This window comes from Pecten maximus, chromosome 13, assembly GCF_902652985.1.
Source record: "Pecten maximus chromosome 13, xPecMax1.1, whole genome shotgun sequence".
Lineage (NCBI taxonomy): Eukaryota > Metazoa > Mollusca > Bivalvia > Pectinida > Pectinidae > Pecten > Pecten maximus.
The window spans coordinates 22,271,536-22,298,574 of NC_047027.1; the positions used below are offsets into that span (position 1 = coordinate 22,271,536).

A 27,039-nucleotide genomic window follows, 5' to 3' on the forward strand; every position below is an offset into this window, starting at 1 on the left:
TATATTCTGTTAACATATTGCTTTTCATTACTGCCTGGTATGACAGAAAAAAGCTTGAACTTCCCAGTAATATCGTCTGAAAATATAGATTGGTTTGCCGTTGTTACTATTAATCACCCATGCATGTAATTGATCGCACAATTATATTGAATTACGGTAGATGGCTATTTTAAAACCGTTAAATCTTGAAGAAAGTTGTGCATGTTGTATAGTATGTAATGGCAGATACTTTTAAACTAATAATATAAGTCTCTGGTAATGGTATACTTGGTACTTTTAGGTCGGTAGATGTCCATCGTCACTGTTTTAGAAATGAAGAAAAAGTCTTTGTAATATTAAATAAAAACTCACACTAATATTTTTTTTATTGTCAAAAAGACATATATTAGACCTTAACAATAATTTGAGGGTTGATATCAACAGATATTCAGTTCACTAGTATCAACAATGAATTATATAAAGATATGCTCAGGTCACACCTGGCCAAAAAAAAATAAAAAAAATACACGTGTATTGTGTATTGAGGAAGAACAATTAAACTATTAACTGACCAGATTTTATTGAACAAATTAGAACACCGTCGAAAGAAACAATTTATTTTCGCTAACCACGCATCCATATGTCTACTTTAACTGTATTTTGCGATTGATTTGATTCAAAGCAAATCGGATTAGGCACAAGTTATATCAATATTATGAGAGTCCTTTCCCAAATAATTACAAAAGTTCAACATTTGGCAAAAAGGTGAAGGTCATCAATTAAATAGTTTGATATAACATTATTCTCCGAAGATTCAAAAGCAAAGGAAGTACAGAAAAAGAATTCCTTACATTATTAAATTATATTGTGTTTTTTTTTTATTAAGATGTGCACATTTCTGAATATAATTATGTTTGTGTTTTAGGATAGATGTTCATTTGCACAGAGAAGTAACTCTAAGTTAATAACTGATTCTAAACTTTTAAGACTAAGGAAAAGGAAAACGCCTCTGCATATCATAATGTGGACAATCAAAGAAAAAAAGAAAATGTATTTTCACAAGGGTTACCTCAACTTCATTCTGCATTTCCCACCACGTTTATGTACATAAATCATAATCGACAGAACTGTTTTGGTACCTTAACTTCGTATGAATTTTTCCTTTCATCGAAGCTATAATAACTAGGAGGTTTTAATGTATTTAAATCTGCAGTAATAGAATTATTGAATATGCTCAAGGAAGTTGAAGATATAGAAGTATAATGTAGTTGATTCCATAGACGAAGAGTTGAAGGTAAATAAGGAAGAATTTGTATTAGAAAGCCTGCAGTATAAGGACTTACAAAATCATATCTATTTCTCGCCTAGAATTTAAGAAGTCTGGAGAGTAAAATTATTTTCATTTTGTACAGTAGGCGTAGGTTTCTTCTCTACATTAATATGTGACACTTGAATAGAACAAGATATCATTCAGTAATACATTGTATTAACATATAACGCGCGCGCCCCAATCTAATATGGTCTGCATTTATGAGCGTATAGATGCAGTCTAGATCATATGACGTGGTTGTTTCGCGATTTTGATCAACACACAAGGCATCGAGTGCACATAACGTAGGAACTTTGACAGAGTCTCGAAGAACATTCTGAGAAATAGTGACAACAACCTTCAAGTGTCGGCCATTTTATATTCCAAATTTTTCTCAAAATTGCACATATACAGCTAGGGACCACGAGAACCCTACAAATGTATATCGGGGCTTTAAGAAAGGTCCATGAAGTACTTTTCGAAAGAACGAACACACATTTCAGTTGAGAAAAAAAGGTAATCTATCAGTCATTTTGTTTTCAAAATAGTCAAAAGACGAGCATGTACATGTATAACCAAGGGCCATGGACAAGCAAGTTTTGGGATCTTGGAAAGACACTCATGGTGTTTCTTCAAGAAATAGCGACAATTTTTTTTATTTGAACACTCAGACACATTAAAATACATTAAATGAGGAACATAATTTATTTTGTTAAGCACAACAGGATATTAATGACCAGAAAACAAACTATTACATCTATATTTTATTCTAAATTACATGAAACAACAATAAATTAGGTACCTTATTACAAATAACAACACAATAATGTTGTCAAATATTATTTTATAATCAATTTAGGCACAATATCATACAACATAAAAGCAGAAGTGAATTTTTTTTTTTTTTTTTTTTTAGAAAAGTTCCATTCATGACTCGTTTATAATATTAACAATAGACCTTTAATTTTAGTTTAATTTGGATTTGAGAGGTAATCATTTGGAATATATTTTCTTTGCAAAGTTGCAACAGACGCGTTTTTACAAGAAAACAGATAATGACATTCGTACCCAACATTCTCTTAACAAAAATTACATATTTTTCTTCTTTTGGAATTTTTTGCCTCCTAATGGTTTCAATTGGAAATTTTAAATTACATGTACGTATCTTAATGACAGGTAATCTATTATTTTCAGATAAAACTACTAGTATATATTTTTAATGCCGAATTCAGACCTGCAAGTCGAGTACAATCGTGGCTTTTAAAGAACATCTTATTTACATATGAAAACCAGATTCGTCTTTCATAATTTTAACTTTAAAAAAAAAAAAACTTAAAATAGGACAATGGAAGTATAGCGGAGTGTTTCCAGCATGGAAACCGCTAAAATTTGATTATCGCTAAATTATGTGATTTACAGTATGTATGCACTACCGAGGATGAAATGGTAGTTGTGCTCTTCGTATTAACATAAGTGTTCTAGCCTATAAACATATATCAAACAGAGAGTATGCCAGCACCTCATTTTTCAGTTTTATCATGTGTGATAATCATATACCTATATACATTGATAGGTTTAAATTAAAATGCTAAATAAGATCTAAGTATATAACTACTTATATAACATACGTATATATACTACTGTATATAACTACATTATTATACTCTATCGTCAGTGTCATCACATCCGACATACTAAGCAACATGGATATACGTTTAATTGATAAAGATACAGTGGTTGGTGTTGGTTTCAGTCGTTGCAACTGTGACGTCACAACCTCCTGGCATCACATACGTACATTGCGATGCCACTTAAGAATGAGATTTTTTAAGGGACTGAAAATATTGCACTTCAGAAAGAACTCGCCTGAACGTTGTGATAAGCTAAATTCAGATTACTTACCATATATACAGATACTACAACGAAATTTAATGCCACGAAAGCCACAGATTTACTATGTTTAAAATATTAGACGAGAACACTGTCCATCGAAAATATAAAAATTGATAATGACGTCATATATGTGTCGTAGCTGTGACGTCAGATACAAAAGATCCGTTCGAAACCGTCATGTTGCTTTCGTTGAATTTTCTTTTTCTTGTATCTGTTTGGATAGAAATTCAGAAAATACATGTTAATAACATCGGATATGCTGTATAACGAAGCTAATGCAAAGAGCACTGCAGACATACCTGTAGAAGCTAAAAGGTATGACCGCCATTTTATTTTTTATTCCCATTTAGTGATAGCACTTAAGGACTCGGTGGTATCACTTTAACGACTAAGTGATGTTACTTATTAATGAAGTGATACCATTTATTATCTTACCCTGTACAGAGATCGATATCCACAGTTTTACTGGGGTGAGATATCTTTTCTCTTACCCTGGACAGGGATATCCGCAGTTTTACCGGGATGAGATTTTCTTATCTCACCCCAGGGAAAAGACAAGCTACACGTGCTCTTCTCACGTTCTCAACAATTGTATTTCGTCACGTCAACAGTACCATGACGTCATGACAACAGTACAATGACGTCACGCCGACATTTCAATCACGTCACGTCAACATTTCCTTGCATTTATGTAACGTCAATATTAGATACATAAGAGGGTAAACAGAGTAAGAGAAAAAAATATTCATTCATCCCCATGGAAGTGAGTCAAGGGAATCTCAACCCTCGGGGTAAGATAATTAACGATCTCACACGAGGGGTGGGGTGTTAAAATAGCGTATACTCACCTCCGTTTTCTTTATGCAGTGACACCTTGTCACTGGTTTCTACCTCCCAATCGTGACCATAGGCCTCGGTTGGGTAAGCACTCTGGCCATGTTTCGGTATGTCAATACCTAGAGGGATGAACAGACAGAACAGATTTGGGAAATATTAACTTATCAAATAATGAAATAATGAAAAATAATAATAATATTAAAGGATATCCAGCTAACGGAATTAAAATAATGCCTATAACTACCTATTGTGATGTCAAAAAACAGGGTGTATAGAATTTCACATGTTAATCCATCTCAATTTACTTAAATCTGATTAAAATATCAAAATATAATGTGACCATATGAATTTATGAAGACTGCATTAAGATGGAGATGAAATGCCATTTTTTTTAAATGTTTGAAGATATGATTATGATAACTTTAGAGATTTTTCGCAGGGGAATGAAAAATCAGTATCATTTTTTTTTCTTTTTCTTCTTTTTTAGAATTTTTCGTAAAAGCAAATACTTGGCGAATATTATATATACATGTTATACAGAAATGTTTACCAGGCGGTGTTTCGCGAAACTTATTACACACGAACTAGTTCCTATCAAGACAACGGCGAAATATTTCTTCACGCTATATTGACAACCATGCAGTATGATATCATGAAGAATTGATCATTTGTGGAGTTACCTTTAAGTTCGTACTCTAACGGAACCCGCAGTATGTTCATCACTCTCAGAGTACCGAACAGGATTCCACACGTCACTCCAGTCCACGCCACTATAGCCACAATACCTACACATTGCCAGGCAAGTGTCTGTAAAAAGTATGGGGTAAATTAGAACAAAGTTGTTTTCATATACTGCAGACATACATATTTTAGCGGTGCTCGCGGTAAAATCAGGATTGAGCTAGTCGTAGTTTCGGTATATTATTACCTGTGGGCTTGCTAATTCAGTTATAGTAAGCATTTGAGTACGCCAAAACACACACATTTATAGTGTATGCATTTGATACCACATTTTAAATTTTAATAAAAGTGAACAATAACGTAACTGTTTAATCACGGAATAGATATCTCTATATACTATATTTAGTACACTCAGCAACTTTCAACTGCATATTTTTCATTTTGTTGCCTCATTATCGACATAAAACAAATAACAAAAAATAATTAAAATTAAATAAAAAAAAAAATGAAGAACATGTATAAGAAAATAATAATGAAAATATGATATTCAGTAAACAAAATAAGCTAAAATATTTGAATATGTTTTGTTATTGTATGGAAAAAGTAGTGTGCTATATTTCATTACATGAAAAGTACTGTTTGAAAAGATATTTTATCTACGAGCTGTTCAAAATTATCCAAATATAAAAATCGAAAGAGAAAACGGAATCAACATGAATTGAAACTGAAAAGGAAACATTGATATCTTTTTCTAAAACAGGGTGTCAGTTTTGGGGATGTAACTAGTATAACGACATGTTATATGATCTAGCCATTGAAAACAATAATAACACATATACTTCCTGATATAGATCTTATAATTAATTTTTCTTTGTTTTCATGGTAAATACTCAAATGTGATTGGTCGAAAAATTCTTTTCATTCTTCTATGAAAGAAATTCCGAGAATGGCGCGAAAAATGTGACGTCACAATACGACAACTGACGTTGCGTATTGATTTGAGAAAAATAATCCTATTTAAAACCAGTAAAATTGTGCATAAAACATGTTTTAAATTAGAAAATCAATTTCAAAAATTGATTATAAGCGCTGATGTCAATTATTTTTTTAGTTTCATCGAGGTATGAAACAAATTTTGTTTGCAAACTTCTGTAAGAATCCGCTACGCGGAAACTAAAAAACTAAAAAAAAAAAGACATCAATGCTTAACTGTTTCCATTGCACGTTATAACATCATGGATTTCATGATATTATATTGTACCTTAAAACGAATTTTAGCTACGGTGTGATTTTATGGTGTTAATGACTTACAAACTGCCAGCTAATGGAGGTCAGTTTAAGAAGCTGAACGAAAGATCCCCTGATATGGTCCATACAGGCGAAGGACACACATACGCACAAAAATATGAATAAAGAAGCCAAAATTAACGGTCGAGCGGGATTTATTAGACCCTTGAAATTTTAGAAGTAAACTGACAAGGGTTACAAAATTTAATTCGTTTAGATTACAACACATACCAAACCAGACTCCATGTTCCAGTTAAAGAGGATCCCAACTTTTTCATGGAAAAACGCCACGGAAATTACACCAAGCAATCCGCCACCTAGATGGACTGGAAATGGAATAGTTTCTGATTAAAACCACATAACAGACGAAGAGATATGGAGGGACGGTAGGCCTGTCATAAAACCAAAATTACCATTCGGAACACCTCGGCCGATTCTCTACGGTTAGATGACCGTAGAGAATCGGCCGAGGTGTTCCGAATGCAAAATTACATGGTTTCCCTCCTGACTCAACACTTTTTTTTCATTTTTTTTTTTTTTCATTTTTGAAGATTTTTCAACAATGCATAATTCCTTTACAATTCATTTTATCCCTACATCATACATACAATCATTCCATTCTTCATAATTAGTTGAAATTCAACAGTATATTGAAGCTGATATATACATGATCTACAATGTCTATGTAGCTTTAAATAATTGGTATGTACTGTATTTATGAAAGGAAGAAGGAGAGATAGAAGAAATTAAAGAAAAGAAAAAGAATGTCAGTGACTCTACACTTAATTAATTTCAAGCGGTATTTCGTTGCTTTTTTCAAGTCATACATACCGATACATGAAGAATAATTCTAAATATCCAACGCTATTGATAATTAGCATTAAAGAAGGACAATATTCTAAACATATATACTTGCATTCTATTTGCATTTTCCTGTATGTCGTTAGGGAACTGAATTGTAGAATATGATGGTATGCTACAATTTGAATTAATGTGGCCAGCTTACAACTGGAGCAGCCCAAGGTAAGCAAGCATGGCCCTATGTTATGTTTTGTGATGTTTTCCTATTTGCCGTTACAGTTCACACAGTGTGTCATTCATTTTTCTATTACAATCATGTATAATAAAACGACCCAGTGCAACACCAATTGGAATAAATAACATAATTCAATGTAGGCAAAACACGAATCGAGATAATATTCCAAGAAGCTACAATTAATTCAGAAAGAAATTTTGTAATCAGCAACGGCTTGTACCCTGGTATTAAATACATTACGGTTGGCACCCTGAACAAAAAGGATTAGATTGAAAGCATATACGAACTAGTTTTACTGTCACAGGATATTGCTTAATTTAGATATTGTCTGACATATGTATTGCCTAACTTAGATATTGCCTAACTTTGTTTGTTTTTGTTTCACGTCCTATTAACAGCCAGGGTCATTTAAGGACGTGTCAGATTTTAGAGGTGGAGGAAAGCCGGAGTACCAGGAGAAAAACCACCAGCCTACGGTCAGTACCTGGCAACTGCCCCACGTAGGTTTCGAACTCGCAGCCCAGAGGTGGCGGGCTAGTGATAAAGTGCATGTCGGGACACCTTAACCACTCGGCCACCGCGGCCCCAACTTGCATGATTGTCTAACTTACATATTGCCTAACTTAGATTTGTCCTGACCTACATATTGTCTAACTTTTAGATTTGTCCTAACATAGATATTGCCTTAATTAGTTTTTCCTGATAAGATATTTTGTCTAAATCAAATATTGTCTAACTTAGATATTACATAATTTACTAGGCATCTTGATATCACGAGGGTTTTACATTGCACCTGCTGGCTCATTGCATTATTGTGAAAGGTGACTAAATTTTGGATCTTACATTTTCTCCCCCTCTCTTAACATTTTCGTCAAATCTTTCGATTGATAGACTTGCACATCTAATAAGCCTCTATCTTGGTTATCCTACCTGCCGCAGCGTCCAGTGGGTCGTCGACTCGGCACTTGTTGAGGACGAACCACGTGAAGAACATGTAGCTCGCTCCACCTAGGGCTCCTATCACCACAGCTTATAGAAGGCAATACATTAATACTGTAAATACATGTTAGTCAATTAGTGGTAACATTACTGTACTAATCGGCATTGTAAAGGTAATACAACACATCATCTATAACCATTGTGGCATAGAAAATCAAGTTAACCTCTGTATGAAAATACAATCTTATTAAAATCAAGATGGCCATTCTCACTACGTTACATGAACATACAACAACATTCCATAAGGGGTCACGTCGGGATGTCCTTTTTGATTAGCCAATCAAATGACTACTTCCAGGATCTTGGAAGTGAATTTTTCATGTCCGAATTGCATAGCTTGTGTAATCTGTCAATTTCACTGGAATCACTGGAAGACATCGATATAAGTCTTATTTGACTTCTTTGATGTATCTTGTTTCAAGTCATATACAAGCTGTGCCGAAATGGTTTGCTTCAGATGCAATCTGTGACGAAATGTTTTCGCCCTGAAAGTGAAATACACACATCTAGGAGGTCATCAAACCTTGACCCCGTATGGGATGTTGTTAGATGTCCATGTAAAGTAGTGAGAATGACTATCTAGATTTTAATTAGATTGTATGAAAATCTTACATGATAATCTTTTTCCTTTAATATTAGTTTCCCGATGTTATCCAGAGAGATCTATCTTTTCTTCTACGACCACAGAAACATACTACATAGTATTATTTTTGCCTTCTAAGCAACATTTATATTTCCCGCTGGTTGGCTCAATGTACACAATCGTGAAAATTATTTTCTCCTGGAGTGAAATAGAAGGACTGATATTTTCCTTCATTTCTATTTGGACTATTTCAATGTTTCATGAAAGTAAGATAATAATTACAATGAAATGATAAAAGTACATTATTCTTTTACATGATGAACACGTAATGTTATCTCGTACTTTTGAAACGCAATGTATATGGAGATGGAAACAAACATTGAAAACATAGGCATCCATTTTATTGGCAAATGCAATTACTGACAATGGTTTGACGACTGTGCACGTGAAGAGTATATCCTTCAACGTGATCTGGAGTGATATGAACATCAGTCTTACCTATGTATGTAGGTATGCTGTCCACAGGACCGCAGATAGCGCACTGTAACGAACCAATCAAAGATCGGGTTACATAAAACTCTGGTTTAACACACCAATCAGACTGAATGTTACTTTTTTTACGGTACACATATTTTATTCCCCAAGCTAGAAAAAGATAAAATATTTGTACACAATAATGGTTAAACAATAGTGTATACACACATCTTTAATTGATAGGTGTTCCAAGGTCGGGGAGCCCGGACCAATTAAGTGTTATTTATAATATTGCATCTACATCTAGTTTTGATATCCATTTGATATTTTGTTCGGAAGGAAATAATCAATACGTATTTGTAAATGTCACTTCATTTATATGACTTCATGACAAAACATAAACTAATAAATAAGATAAAAAAAGAAAGAAAAAGATACGTCACATCAACACACTAAGGTCATTGGATCACAATGCCTATATGAATGACGGCAGTCTATGTGCCGCCCATAATGTATTTCTGCTGGAATGACATTTGTCCCGTACCATCAATTATACAGACACCGGGAATGGGATCTGTGTTGTTGCATTGTGCTTACTTTTGCTGACAATCAGTCAGGGATCGACAAGTACCCTGTTCGGAAAGGAAAAGTAAATATGTCTCGGTCCCACCCCTGTCCCTTTTAATTCGTACCTACTTGTAGTACATACATCACTTAACGCTCAATACAATATCCTAAATCGATAAATATAAACTCACCATAGCACAAAGAGACCCGTTCAGCGTTATATTGAAATTCCATTTTGAACCTCCTAAGAAGAATTTTATCGCCATGGCAACAAGTCCACCAGCAGAACCGGACATGATTGTGTTGACGACAAGTTTAGACAGGAGTTCCCCCTGACCTTCTCCGGATATTGAGCCTCCGGCCGCCGCATTAAAGGCAAGGAATCCGAATAATAGGATAAACCCACCAAGGGCAGCCAACTGTGTAGATGGTAAGAAGTATTTATGATAAATATCAAATCATAAGGAATGCAAATATTAATTTTCAAACAAAAGGAGTGTTAACAGAATTCATACCAACATGCCTCCTTCTAGATTTATGTAATGATATTAGTGGCCAAAAGTGTGGGAATCGAAAAGGAAAATAAGGAAAATATATTTTTGATCAGTGTCCGTTCAACCTGAGATTGTTTTCAGTTTTTTCTTTTCGTAATTTCAAGGGATAATTAATTTGAAGTTTGGTGTTTGGTGTTTGGAAGTTTGACTTTGTAACAGAACCTAGTTTCGATTTCATGGGTCTGATATTTCGCGACTGTCAAAGTCAAAGTTAGTTTGCAGGTATTGAATTGCGGGCAGCATTAACTTGCTATCATATTCTTTAGTAAAAAGGCGACTACTTGTGTAAATAAAATTTATGGTATTTATTTTCCAGATATATTCAGTGATTATAACGAAAACAATTTCCCATGATTATGAACAATTAAACAATATGCTTTAAAAGTCGAGTGATAAACAATGAGAAGATATTATTAAAACCTACCACGATTGAATGTCCCTGTATATCCCGAGGTTCCCCTGTGACTTCATCGTACCTCCCTATTCTTGGGCCTAGCGCCTTAGCCCCCACGAACGCCGCGAGGCCAGATAACATGTGGACGATACCACTACCGGAAAAGTCCTGTAAAATGGATTAAATGCAAAACGCATGCATTTTACTACAAACGGTAATGAAAATAATAAAAAATAAAATTAAAAAAAAAAAAAAAAAAAAGTGAAAAAATGAAAAAAATGAAAAAAAAGAAGAAAGAAGCAAATAAGATTCAAAAGATAGAAAAAATAAACTGATCAGCTTATTCTTCTTTAGTTTGTTTCAGGTAAACCAGATAAGTGGTCGTAAAGGTCATGGGTAGCACAAATGCCTTTCACCAATTTCGATATCCGATCTGATGTGGAATATATGAGATCATCTGCTATTCCTCATTGGGTTTTCAACTGGAACTCCAGTTTCCTCTCACGCTAATACCACTGAGATCAACCATACAGGCCTACATCAGTTTTCATTTCATACATTTTATAAAGCAGTGATGTATTATTTATTTTTTTCCACATTTTTGCATTAGAAACGTTTTGATACCTAATAAAGCTCGAGTCAAAATCATATTTGTATGGGAAATAAATTTGTCAACACTTGATGTTATTGTAACTATCATATTGTTAAACTACTTTGAATATAAGAAATATACCCATCCGTATCAGAAATATAAGTACGGCTATATTTAGCCTCAAAAACAAAAACAAAACAAAAAAATTACGGATGATCCGGTTGATACATACCCTGTAGAAGATTGTTAGTGTTTCCCCATCATGGTCATACGTGAAGCCCTTAGCGAGCCAACCTTCGGACGTCCAGGCCCAATGGACCAGTACGGGATATATAAACCCTGGAATTATCGTTTGTCGATTAATTGTCCATGAAATTGATAAATGATACACTCTAGGTGAAGCAGTGAATATCAAGGTTGTGATTTTATTGGAATACTTTATAATAAGTTTAAAAGTCCAATTAAAAAAAAAAATTAAAAAAAAAAAAATTAAAAAAAAATAAAAAAAAATTAAAAAAATGGGAAAACCATTGAAATATATACTGTCGATTACAGTAAGAGAGAGTAATGGGTGTTATTAAGATAAGATACAAAATGAAATGTAAATAATTGTCTACATATAAATTCTAATACACATCAAATGGTATGCTTTACGAGGTTATGCACTCATTTTACTCATGTCTGGTAAGTTTAATTGCACTGAATCAAAAGGCGCATACTTTTAAAATTGCACTGAACTTCAAAGGAAAACCTACTTAATTTTGTATTTTTTTCTTCTTCTTTTGCATACAAGGGAAAATACTCCGATTGGAGAGAAAAAGTGCAGAATTGAACTTGTGTTCACGATTATACTCTTTTAGTGTCAATAACTTTAACGGAAACTTTGTTGAATACGTTAAACTATGGCTGGTCTAACAAAATACAAATAACTCTTTATACATTACCTGTTATGACTGAGCTGTATATAAGATAAGCGACGAAGTCACATCTTTCTGCAACGGCACCGGACACAATGGTAGCAGCAGTAGCCGCGAACACATAGTGAAAGAACCACAGCGAATAGAACTCTGGCTTTAAACCGTGATGTGCGAAATGGGAATATCCAATAAAGGAATTCCCCTCTCCTAGGGCTAAGGCATAGCCCAGCAGCCAGTAGGCGAAACCCGCTATGACTGTAACAAGGCATCAAACATATTAAAAAAAAAAAAAGATAAATAATAATAATTAGGACGATTTATGCTTATATTGTAATTTACGTAAATCAATTATTATGACTTTGGAATATACAGATATATATTGATATACACAGATCATTACAGTTTTCAATCGTTAGCATCAGTATTTTTATGGATACAGAATGTCTAAAAGGCGGCGGTGTGAAGTGGCATCGGTTGAGTTTGGATTAAAATTGAATACTCAATTGAGGATCATATACATGATTGGGATGAACGCTTAAATAATTGATATGGTATTAAATACTAATATGATTGTTAATTTCCGCGGTTTATCGAAATAATGTATTTGGTTCTGGGGATTACTCACAAGCGTCGAGAAGATTTTTGATGAGTATATTGGTAGCATTCTTGCTTCTAACACATCCGACCTCCAACATGGCGAACCCTCCCTGCATCACTGACAAGAAAACATAAACTTTTTTACTCTTGACATTTATCATAACATCATTAGGATTTATAATTCTATTCAGATTGATCATTGCATCATTCAGATCAATCATAACATCATTTAGATTGATCATTAAATCATAAAGATTGATTACTACATCATTCAGATTGATCATTACATCATTCAGATTGATCATTACATTATTCATATTGATAATTACATCATTCAGATTGATCATTACATCATTCATATTGATCATTACACCATTCAGATTGATCATAACATCATTCAGATTGATCATAACATCATTCAGATTGATCATTACATCATTCATATTGATCATTACATCATTCATATTGATCATTACATCATTCAGATTGATCATAACATCATTCAGATTGATTATTATATCATTTAGATTGATTATTACATCATTCAGATTGATCATTAATCATTCATATTGATTATTACATCATTCAGATTGATCATAACATCATTCAGATTGATCATAACATCATTCATATTTATCATTACATCATTCATATTGATCATTTCATCATTCAGATTGATCATTACATCATTCAGATTGATTATTACATCATTCAGATTGATCATAACATCATTCAGATTGATTATTATATCATTTAGATTGATTATTACATCATTACATCATTCAGATTGATTATTACATCATTCAGATTGATCATTACATCATTCAGATTGGTCATTACATCATACAGATTGATTATTATATCATTTAGATTGATTATTACATCATTCAGATTGATCATTACATCATTCAGATTGATCATTACATCATTCAGATTGATCATTACAACATTCAGATTGATCATTACATCATTTAGATTGATCATAAGATCATTCAGATTGATTATTACATCATTCAGATTGATCATAAGATCATTCAGATTGATCATCATATCATTCAGATTGATCATTACATCATTCAGATTGATCATTGCATCATTCAGATTGATCATTACATCATTTAGATTGATTATTACATCATTCAGAGTGATTATTACATCATTCAGATTGATCATTACATCATTCAGATTGATCATAACATCATTCAGATTGATCATTACATCATTTAGATTGATTATTACATCATTCAGATTGATTATTATATCATTCAGATTGATCATTACATCATTCAGATTGATTATTACATCATTCAGATTGATTATTATATCATTCAGATTGATCATTACATCATTCAGATTGATCGTTACATCATTCAGCTTGATCATTACATCATTTAGATTGATCACAAGATCATTCAGATTCATCATTACATCATTCAGATTCATCATAATATCATTCAGATTGTCCATAAGATCATTTAGATTGATCATTAATCATTCATATTGATTATAACATCATTCAGATTGATCATAACATCATTCAGATTGATCATAACATCATTCATATTGATCATTACATCATTCATATTGATCATTTCATCATTCAGATTGATCATTACATCATTCAGATTGATTATTACATCATTCAGATTGATCATAACATCATTCAGATTGATTATTATATCATTTAGATTAATTATTACATCATTACATCATTCAGATTGATAATTACATCATTCAGATTGATCATTACATCATTCAGATTGGTCATTACATCATACAGATTGATTATTATATCATTCAGATTGATCATTACATCATTCAGATTGATCATTACATCATTCAGATTGATTATTACATCATTCAGATTGATCATTACAACATTCAGATTGATCATTACATCATTTAGATTGATCATAAGATCATTCAGATTGATTATTACATCATTCAGATTGATCATAAGATCATTCAGATTGATCATCATATCATTCAGATTGATCATTACATCATTCAGATTGATCATAACATCATTCAGATTGAACATTACATCATTTAGATTGATTATTACATCATTCAGATTGATTATTACATCATTCAGATTGATCATTACATCATTCAGATTGATCATAACATCATTCAGATTGATCATTACATCATTAAGATTGATTATTACATCATTCAGATTGATTATTATATCATTCAGATTGATCATTACATCATTCAGATTGATCGTTACATCATTCAGCTTGATCATTACATCATTTAGATTGATCACAAGATCATTCAGATTCATCATTACATCATTCAGATTCATCATAATATCATTCAGATTGTCCATAAGATCATTTAGATTGATCATTACATCATTTTGATTGATTATTACATCATTCAGATTGATTATTACATCATTCAGATTGGTAATTACATCATACAGATTGATTATAAGATCATTCAGATTGATCATTACATCATTCAGATTGATCATAAGATCATTCAGATTGATCATTACATCATTTAGATTGATCATTGCATCATTCAGATTGACCATAAGATAATTTAGATTGACCATAACATCATTCAGATTGATCATTACATCATTCAGATTGATTATTATATCATTCAGATTGATCATTACATCAGTCAGATTCATTATTACATCATTTAGATTGATTATTACATCATTCAGATTGATCATAACATCATTTAGATTGGTCATTACATCATTCAGATTGATCATAACATCATTCAGATTGATTATTATATCATTTAGATTGATTATTACATCATTCAGATTGATCATTAATCATTCATATTGATTATTACATCATTCAGATTGATCATAACATCATTCAGATTGATCATAACATCATTCATATTTATCATTACATCATTCATATTGATCATTTCATCATTCAGATTGATCATTACATCATTCAGATTGATTATTACATCATTCAGATTGATCATAACATCATTCAGATTGATTATTATATCATTTAGATTGATTATTACATCATTACATCATTCAGATTGATTATTACATCATTCAGATTGATCATTACATCATTCAGATTGGTCATTACATCATACAGATTGATTATTATATCATTTAGATTGATTATTACATCATTCAGATTGATCATTACATCATTTAGATTGATCATTACATCATTCAGATTGATCATTACAACATTCAGATTGATCATTACATCATTTAGATTGATCATAAGATCATTCAGATTGATTATTACATCATTCAGATTGATCATAAGATCATTCAGATTGATCATCATATCATTCAGATTGATCATTACATCATTCAGATTGATCATTGCATCATTCAGATTGATCATTACATCATTTAGATTGATTATTACATCATTCAGAGTGATTATTACATCATTCAGATTGATCATTACATCATTCAGATTGATCATAACATCATTCAGATTGATCATTACATCATTTAGATTGATTATTACATCATTCAGATTGATTATTATATCATTCAGATTGATCATTACATCATTCAGATTGATTATTACATCATTCAGATTGATTATTATATCATTCAGATTGATCATTACATCATTCAGATTGATCGTTACATCATTCAGCTTGATCATTACATCATTTAGATTGATCACAAGATCATTCAGATTCATCATTACATCATTCAGATTCATCATAATATCATTCAGTTTGTCCATAAGATCATTTAGATTGATCATTAATCATTCATATTGATTATAACATCATTCAGATTGATCATAACATCATTCAGATTGATCATAACATCATTCATATTGATCATTACATCATTCATATTGATCATTTCATCATTCAGATTGATCATTACATCATTCAGATTGATTATTACATCATTCAGATTGATCATAACATCATTCAGATTGATTATTATATCATTTAGATTGATTATTACATCATTACATCATTCAGATTGATAATTACATCATTCAGATTGATCATTACATCATTCAGATTGGTCATTACATCATACAGATTGAGTATTATATCATTCAGATTGATCATTACATCATTCAGATTGATCATTACATCATTCAGATTGATCATTACATCATTCAGATTGATCATTACAACATTCAGATTGATCATTACATCATTTAGATTGATCATAAGATCATTCAGATTGATTATTACATCATTCAGATTGATCATAAGATCATTCAGATTGATCATCATATCATTCAGATTGATCATTACATCATTCAGATTGATCATAACATCATTGAGATTGATCATTACATCATTTAGATTGATTATTACATCATTCAGATTGATTATTACATCATTCAGATTGATCATTACATCATTCAGATTGATCATAACATCATTCAGATTGATCATTACATCATTAAGATTGATTATTACATCATTCAGATTGATTATTATATCATTCAGATTGATCATTACATCATTCAGATTGATCGTTACATCATTCAGCTTGATCATTACATCATTTAGATTGATCACAAGATCATTCAGATTCATCATTACATCATTCAGATTCATCATAATATCATTCAGATTGTCCATAAGATCATTTAGATTGATCATTACATCATTTTGATTGATTATTACATCATTTAGATTGATCATAAGATCATTCAGATTGATCATTACATCATTCAGATTGATTATTACATCATTCAGATTGGTAATTACATCATACAGATTGATTATAAGATCATTCAGATTGATCATTACATCATTCAGATTGATCATAAGATCATTCAGATTGATCATTACATCATTTAGATTGATCATTGCATCATTCAGATTGACCATAAGATAATTTAGATTGACCATAACATCATTCAGATTGATCATTACATCATTCAGATTGATTATTATATCATTCAGATTGATCATTACATCAGTCAGATTCATTATTACATCATTTAGATTGATTATTACATCATTCAGATTGATCATTACATCATTTAGATTGGTCATTACATCATTCAGATTGATCATAACATCATTCAGATTGATCATTATACTATTCAGATTGATCATAACATCATTTAGATTGATCATCATATCATTTAGATTGATCATTACATCATTCAGATTGATCATAAGATCATTGAGATTGATCATTACATCATTCAGATTGATCATAATATCATTTAGATTGATCATCATATCATTTAGATTGATCATTACATCATTCAGATTGATCATAACATCATTCAGATTGATCATTATACCATTCAGATTGATCATAACATCATTTAGATTGATCATCATATCATTTAGATTAATCATTACATCATTCAGATTGATCATTACATCATGCAGATTGATCATTACATCATTCATATTGATTATTACATCATTCAGATTGGTAATTACATCATACAGATTGATTATCAGATCATTCAGATTGATCATTACATCATTCAGATTGATCATAAGATCATTCAGATTGATCATTACATCATTTAGATTGATCATTACATCATTCAGATTGATCATAAGATCATTCAGATTGATCATTACATCATTCAGATTGATCATTACATCATTCATATTGATCATTACATCATTCAGATTGATCATAACATCATTCAGATTGATTATTATATCATTTAGATTGATTATTACATCATTACATCATTCAGATTGATCACAAGATCATTCAGATTCATCATTACATCATTTAGATTGATTATTACATCATTCAGATTGATTATTATATCATTTAGATTGATTATTACATCATTACATCATTCAGATTGATAATTACATCATTCAGATTGATCATTACATGATTCAGATTGGTCATTACATCATACAGATTGATTATTATATCATTTAGATTGATTATTACATCATTCAGATTGATTATTATATCATTTAGGTTGATAATTACATTATTCAGATTGATCATTACATCATTCAGATTGATCATTACAACATTCAGATTGATCATTACATCATTCAGATTGATTATTATATCATTCAGATTAATCATTACATCAGTCAGATTCATTATTACATCATTCAGATTGATTATTACATCATTCAGATTGATCATTACATCATTTAGATTGATCATTACATCATTCAGATTGATCATAACATCATTCAGATTGATCATTATACCATTCAGATTGATCATAACATCATTTAGATTGATCATCATATCATTTAGATTGATCATTACATCATTCAGATTGATCATTACATCATTCAGATTGATCATTACATCATTCATATTGATTATTACATCATTCAGATTGGTAATTACATCATTCAGATTGATTATCAGATCATTCAGATTGATCATTACATCATTTAGATTGATCATTGCATCATTCAGATTGACCATAAGATCATTTAGATTGATTATTATATCATTCAGATTGATCATTACATCATTCAGATTGATTATTATATCATTCAGATTGATCATTACATCATTTAGATTGATCATTGCATCATTCAGATTGACCATAAGATAATTTAGATTGACCATAACATCATTCAGATTGATCATTTCATCAGTCAGATTCATTATTACATCATTCAGATTGATCATAAGATCATTCAGATTGATCATAACATCATTCAGATTGATCATTAAATCATTCAGATTGATCATTACATCATTCAGATTGATTATTACATCATTCAGATTGATTATTACATCATTCAGATTGATTATTACATCATTCAGATTGATTATTACATCATTCAGATCGATCATTACATCATTCAGATTGATTATTACATCATTCAGATTGATTATTACATCATTCAGATTGATTATTACATCATTCAGATCGATCATTACATCATTCAGATCGATCATAACATCATTCAGATTGATCATTACATCATTCAGATTGATTATTACATCATTCAGATTGATTATTACATCATACCGATTGATTACATCATTCTGATCGATTATTACATCATTCAGATTGATCATTACATCATTCAGATTGATCATCACATCATACATCATCGATCATCACATCATACAGATCGATCATTACATCATTCAGATCGATCATTACATCATTCAGATCGATCATTACATCATTCAGATCGATCATTACATCATTCAGATTGATCATTACATCATTTAGATTGATCATTACATCATTCAGATCGATCATTACATCATTCAGATTGATCATCATATCATTTAGATTGATCATTACATCATTCATATTGATTATTACATCATTCAGATTGATTATTACATCATTCAGATTGATCATTACATCATTCAGATTGATTATTACATCATTTAGATTGATTATTACATCATTCAGATTGATTATGACATCATACAGATTGATCATAACATCATTCAGATTGATTATTACATCATACACATTGATTATTACATCATTCAGATTGATCATTACATCATTTAGTTTGATCATTACATCATTCAGATTGATCATGACATCATACAGATTGATCATAACATAATTCAGATTGATTATTACATCATACAAATTGATCATAACATCATACAGATTGATCATTGCATCATTCAGATTGATCATAACATCATTTAGATTGATCATTACATCATTGAGATTGATTATTACATCATTCAGATCGATCATTACATCATACAGATCGATCATTACATCATTCAGGTTCAACATTACATCATTCAGATTGATTATTACATCATTCAGATTGATCATTACATCATTCAGATTGATCATAACATCATTCAGATTGACCATTACATCATTCAGGTTCAACATTACATCATTTAGATTGATTATTACACCATTCAGATTAATCATAACATCATTCAGATTGATTATTACATCATTCAGATTGATTATTACATCATTCAGTTTCAACATTACACCAATCAGACTTATTATATCATCACTAAGATTATAATACAGCCATTGTTATTGAGTCTTATGATATATAAAATGTTTATGAAAACATGAAAATATAAATATTGGAAATGTATAGGTGCACCAAAATGAATTTGAAGAAAAAGACACAGATCCAATGATTTTCAGTAAAAAGCATATGCGCCCGAGTTACTTTAACTAAAATAATATACATTTAAAAAAAAAAAAAAAAAAAAACAATAAAAAAACAAACAAATAGATAAATAATGTTATGTTAGTATATTTGCAACTGTGTCGTAAGCTGTCATTGTTTCTGGAGTAAATATTCCTGCAGGATAAAAGTCATAGACGTCTGATAATGAGGACAATTCAATATTTTTTTCTTTTTTTATTTGGTCTTTTATTTTATTTTCATTTTAATTTACAATACCATGCATACTTAAAAGTATCCGATATACTCAATTAATTGTACATTTACATGAAGCTGTGTAAAACAATCGTTTATTTCATTAATGGAATTGTTTTGATCTCCATCAACATGAAAACAGTTCTCATTCATCCATTTGAAGATTTATCCGAATCAGTATGGATGAATAAGAGGCATGGCCACTCAACGGTCAATGCAACATGATACATCCTATGTACATATCTCTCGATTATAAGAGGTGATTTAAACTGTTTGAAGGTCCTTGCTCTTCATTGAAGGTCTAATTACACTTTCTGTATTATGCTGATGTATGTAAACATTTTAATCATGAATTTCGACAAGTTAGTCCCCTATTCCAGATTAGTTCGATTAATCTTACTCATGAAATGTTACTGTACAGTAGGAAATATTTGCGGGGAATTCAATTTCGCGGTGATTTAATATAGCTTGAAATGTCTACCCGTCAAATATTTGTACCATGAATTCAGCAAAAATGTATTAGATGCATCGCCGTTTTACTGCAAAATAAGTAGTTCAGGAATGGAACAACCGCGAAATATTTGCCCTGAGAAATTACACAATTTTACAGATATTTTTTTATTTCTAAAGCGACATGTTTGTTGTATAATTCTACAAAAATGTAATTCGCAATTCACCTCATTTCATCTTGTAACAATTTAAAAAAAAATATTTCGACCTCGAATTTCATAGTTTCTTTATCAATTTTGTAAACTTGTAGAAAAGACAATCCATCAAATGCGTGGTAACCAGGTGCATGGGAAGGGTGTTATAGGTAAATTAAAACTATTCCATTAAGGATTGAATCTTGATTTGGTCGATTTCATGGGGTCATGAATTGAGTTGCTCTTGAGAAAAATTTAATGAACTGCGAAGCAGTTCATGTTGAATTTGTCTCAAGAGCAACTCAATTCATGACCCCATGAAATCGACCAAATCAAGATTCAATTCTTATATTTCAATTGTTTTTTTTTTCTAATAAAAAAGTGGGTCTAGATATTAATGTCTCGAAGCTTGTGCAAGTCCAAATGCGGAAAAGTCCGAGGAGTTCCGGATTGTGCATGTCTAGTCAATCGAGTAAAAGAGTCCGCAATATTAGGATTAAAAATAGCATTATTTTGTCAAAATAGAAGAATTTAGCATATCTGGTCTTTCATGAAATACAAGAATACATCATAAATTTGATCATTTTGATAATTATTCCATGTTTATAACAACAATGTAGAAAAAGTGAAATCGTCCCGCGGAAGGATTTTAACCATGTATTCATACGCACTGATCAGTGTTAATCTGGTCAAATTCGTGAGCAAATGAATCAGATTAAGTTTGGTAGTTTCATTGAGTCCAACTTGAGTAGAAATTGAAATATATGTAAATGAACCTAAGCAAGATTTAATAGACAGATTTAACTTTAAAAGCCGTTCAGCTCTCATGCCAACATACAAAAGGAGATAGTATATAATGTTTTCATTTAAACTTGAAATGTTACTTTCGTTTTATATTTGTATTTTTTATTTTTTTTTTATCTTCATTCATCTTTCCAATGATCTGATTTTCATTTCTAGACATTCTAATTGAGGGGCGTGTACCGGGTGATGTGACTCAGCTCTAGCCGCGTGAAGCAGGTGGTATGGAAGGTGCACTCATCCTGTTGAAGGGCCAGTATAATTAGACTATCAGCTTTTTATAGGTTTATTTGGACGGCTGAGAAGAGGCTGCAAAAAATTGATGTCACGATTCATGTCTTTGAACAACTTGGTACAATTTTTAATATTTCAATTTCTACTCAAGTTGGACTCAATGAAACTACTAAACTTAATCTGATTCATTTGCTCATGAATTTGACCAGATTAACACTGATCAGTGCGTATGAATACATGGTTAAAATCCTTCCGCGGGACGATTTCACTTTTTCTACATTGTTGTTATAAACATGGAATAATTATCAAAATGATCAAATTTATGATGTATTCTTGTATTTCATGAAAGACCAGATATGCTAAATTCTTCTATTTTGACAAAATAATGCTATTTTTAATCCTAATATTGCGGACTCTTTTACTCGATTGACTAGACATGCACAATCCGGAACTCCTCGGACTTTTCCGCATTTGGACTTGCACAAGCTTCGAGACATTAATATCTAGACCCACTTTTTTATTAGAAAAAAAAACCAATTGAAATATAAGAATTGAATCTTGATTTGGTCGATTTCATGGGTCATGAATTGAGTTGCTCTTGAGACAAATTCAACATGAACTGCTTCGCAGTTCATTGAATTTTTCTCAAGAGCAACTCAATTCATGACCCCATGAAATCGACCAAATCAAGATTCAATCCTTAATTGGTACAGCATTGTGTACCAGTGAAAAATATTCCGCGGTACACAAATATATGAAAAGTGCAATATTTTTTGTCGGGGTTTTGTCCTTATACATATAGAGAAACGGCAATGGAACCTAGCAAGAAGACACCTTTCTGATCTATCAGAGTTACTTCCCTTCGTTTCACTCTGTCGGTATAGGATATAAAGTGATATCTTGACTGCCGAAGGGGATAACAGGTCGTGTAATCTTTATGGTTCTACAAGGAATCCTGAACAACGAATGCTTTTCCTAGACGCATGTTTACATGAACGGACACACTATTATGAATAAAAACATTGAAAATTAGCAATATACATAATAACTATTCAGCATTTTCTATTATAAACATTGTCCAATATAAGCATTCAGCATTGTCCATTTTAAGCTTTTAGAATTGTCCAGAATAAGCATTTAGTAATGACCATAATAAACTTTTAGTATTGTCCATTACATGCATTTAGCATTGTCAATTATAAGCATTTAGCATTGTCCATTGTATGCATTTAGCATTGTCCATAATTAGCATTTAGTAATGTCCATAATAAACATTAAGCATTGTCCATTATAAACATTTAGCATTGTCCATAATAAACACTTAAATTTGTACATATTTAGCATTTAGCACTGTCCATAATTAGCATATATCAATGACCATATATGCAGTTAGTATTGTCCATAATTAGCATATAAACACTTTACATAATTAGCATTTAGCATTGTGTTTAATTAGCATTTAGTAATGACCATAATAAGCATTTAGCAATGTCCATAATAAGCATTAAGCATTGTCCATTATAAACATTAAGCATTGTCCAAAATTAGCATTAAGCAATGATCATAATGAATAATCAGCACTGTCCACTATAAGCTTTTAGCATTTTCCATTATGAATATTTAACAATGGCCATAATAAGCATTTAGCAATGACCGTAATAAGCATTTAGCATTGTCCATTATAAGAATTTAGCATTGTTCATTATAAGTATTTAGTATTGTCTACAAGAGGAATTTAGCATTGTCCAATATAAGCATTTAGCATTGTCCAAAATAGGCATTTAGCAATGTCCATAATATGCATTTAGCAATGTCCATAATAAGCATTTAGCATTGTTCATTATAAGCATTTAGTATTGTCTATAATAGCCATTTAGCACTGTCCATTATAAACATTTATCATTGTCCATTATAAACATTTAATATTGTTCATTATGAGTATATAGCAATGATTATAATAATCATTTAGCATTGTTCATTATAAGCATTTAGTATTGTCTATAATAGTCATTTAGCACTGTCCATTATAAACATTTAATATTGTCCATCATAAACATTTAGTATTGTCCATTATAAGAATTTAGCATTGTTCATTATAAGTATTTAGTATTGTCTACAAGAGGAATTTAGCATTGTCCAATATAAGCATTTAGCATTGTCCAAAATAGGCATTTAGCAATGTCCATAATATGCATTTAGCAATGTCCATAATAATCATTTAGCATTGTTCATTATAAGCATTTAGTATTGTCTATAATAGTCATTTAGCACTGTCCATTATAAACATTTAATATTGTCCATCATAAACATTTAATATTGTCCATTATAAGCATTTAGCATTTTCCATAATTTATATTTAACATTTTCCATAATTAGCATTAAGTTATGACCATAATAAACATTTAGCATTGTCCATTATACGCTTTGTCCATTATATCATTTAACATTGTCAATTGTTAGCATTTAACAGTGTTTAAAATTAGCATTTAGCAATGTCCATAATTGGCATTTAGCATAATTAGTCCATTATAAGCATTTAGTAATGAATATAAAAAACATTCAGCATTGAGCATAATAAGCATATAAAGATTTTACATACTTCGCATTTAGCATTGACCATTAAAAGCATTTAGTAATGACCATAAAAACATTTAGCATTGTTATTAGAAGCATTTAGCATTGTTCATCATAAGTGATAAGCAATGTCCATGATAAGCATTTAGCAATGATAATAATAATCATTTAGTATTGTCCATAATTAGCATTTAACAATGTACATAATTAGTATTAAGCATTATCCATAATTAACATTTAGTAATTACCATTTTCAGAAGTTAGCACTGTCCATAATAAGCATTTAGCACTAATTAACATTTAGTAATGACTATTTTCAGAAGTTAGCACTGTCCATAATAAGCATTTAGCATTGCCTATAACTAACATTTAACATTGTACATAAAAGGTATTGAGAAATCTCCATAATGGGCATTTAGTATTGTCCATAAGTAATATTTTACATTAACCATAATTAGCATTTAGCATTTTTGATAACAATGGCAAACAACATCATTTGATACTTTTTATCCATTTAAATGTTTTCCTCTTTAATCTGTTTGGTTGTATACATCACGAATTTTAGCTAGGGAGAATCATTATTGAGTAAAATACAGATCCGGTTATACAAATTTAATTGTTATTTTTCCGGCGACTCCAAGGAAATCAGTGAACCTTAAGAGCATGATAAATACGTGTTCACCCTTTCTTCCTTTTAAAAAGCGTCAATGTCCCAGGAAAAAAGTGTCCCATCATATTAGTACGATATTGCCGCGAGGCAAATACCTGTAAACTAATATAAAAATAAAGACACTTATTTTCATATTATCAATGCGATCTATTTCACTGAAAATGAATACAGACTATCAGTTTTAAAGCAGAATTACTGACATGTGTCATGTGTTCACGTGACAGATACGTGAATATAGCTGACATTAATTACCTTTTACGAGTTCATTTGTACTGAGAGTCGATATGTCATATATGTATTAGGCATACATGTATGTGTTAGCATGTTTATCGCTTGAATATAGTCGACATTTACACACCTCAATTTTCAATTATTACAAATAATAAGAGTTTATAAATGAAGTATTTGGGGGTGAATTGCGATTGATTTGAGTTACCGGTCTAGCCGCCTGGGTTTTTAGACTCCCTGATAGCTGGGAACATTCTGGTTGAATGAAATGCAAGCAACTGAGATAAGTTTCAAACTACATTTAAATCAGACAGGTAACAAAAAAAAAATAAAAAATAGAAATGCCCCATCCCACCCTAAAAAAACAAAAACAAAACTAAAAGCCCCAAAACAATACATATAAATAAACACAACACACAAACAAAATAAATAAATAAATAAATAGATAAATAAATAAATAAATAAATAAAATGAAATAATATAAAAAAAAAACAAAAAAAAAACTCCCTTCCTTGTCTATCTGAGTGTGCCACAAGCCTAATTCAATTATTATTGGAAATTTAATCATTCGAACTTCTCGCTATAAGCACATGAAATCTTCGTGATAAATACTTACGGAATACCATGATGGCGAGACAAATTTTGTAGAAATGGTCCATGTTAGCCTTCGTGTACTCCTGCCACCGAACAAGACTTGCCTGAGCATTCTGCAACTCGGAGAGTTGCATAAGCAATTCTGTCACATTCACCGTCGTGTTAATTTCAGTGGAAGTCGACATCTTTGAAGATTTTGTACAGCAAATCTGCCGCACGTATCCCGGTACGGTACCGATTTTGATAAATCCAGATATTGTGTTAAGGATAGACACATTCAGGAAAACCCCTGTGATCACATAA

General features: G+C 30.9%; 1 protein-coding gene across 1 annotated transcript; it reads right to left on the reverse strand.

The window, feature by feature from the left end:
• Positions 1–2,612: 2,612 nt before the first annotated feature.
• Positions 2,613–27,039, reverse strand: LOC117341265 (putative ammonium transporter 1). The gene is made up of 12 exons (XM_033903115.1): positions 26,759–27,039; positions 12,728–12,817; positions 12,130–12,357; positions 11,418–11,524; positions 10,624–10,761; positions 9,837–10,064; positions 9,103–9,145; positions 7,953–8,051; positions 6,218–6,312; positions 4,699–4,825; positions 4,030–4,137; positions 2,613–3,392 (listed from the first exon to the last, which is right to left on the reverse strand). Exons 1-12 carry the CDS (start codon positions 26,919–26,921, stop codon positions 3,304–3,306), a joined length of 1,515 nt encoding a protein of 504 aa, XP_033759006.1. The 5' UTR covers positions 26,922–27,039; the 3' UTR covers positions 2,613–3,303.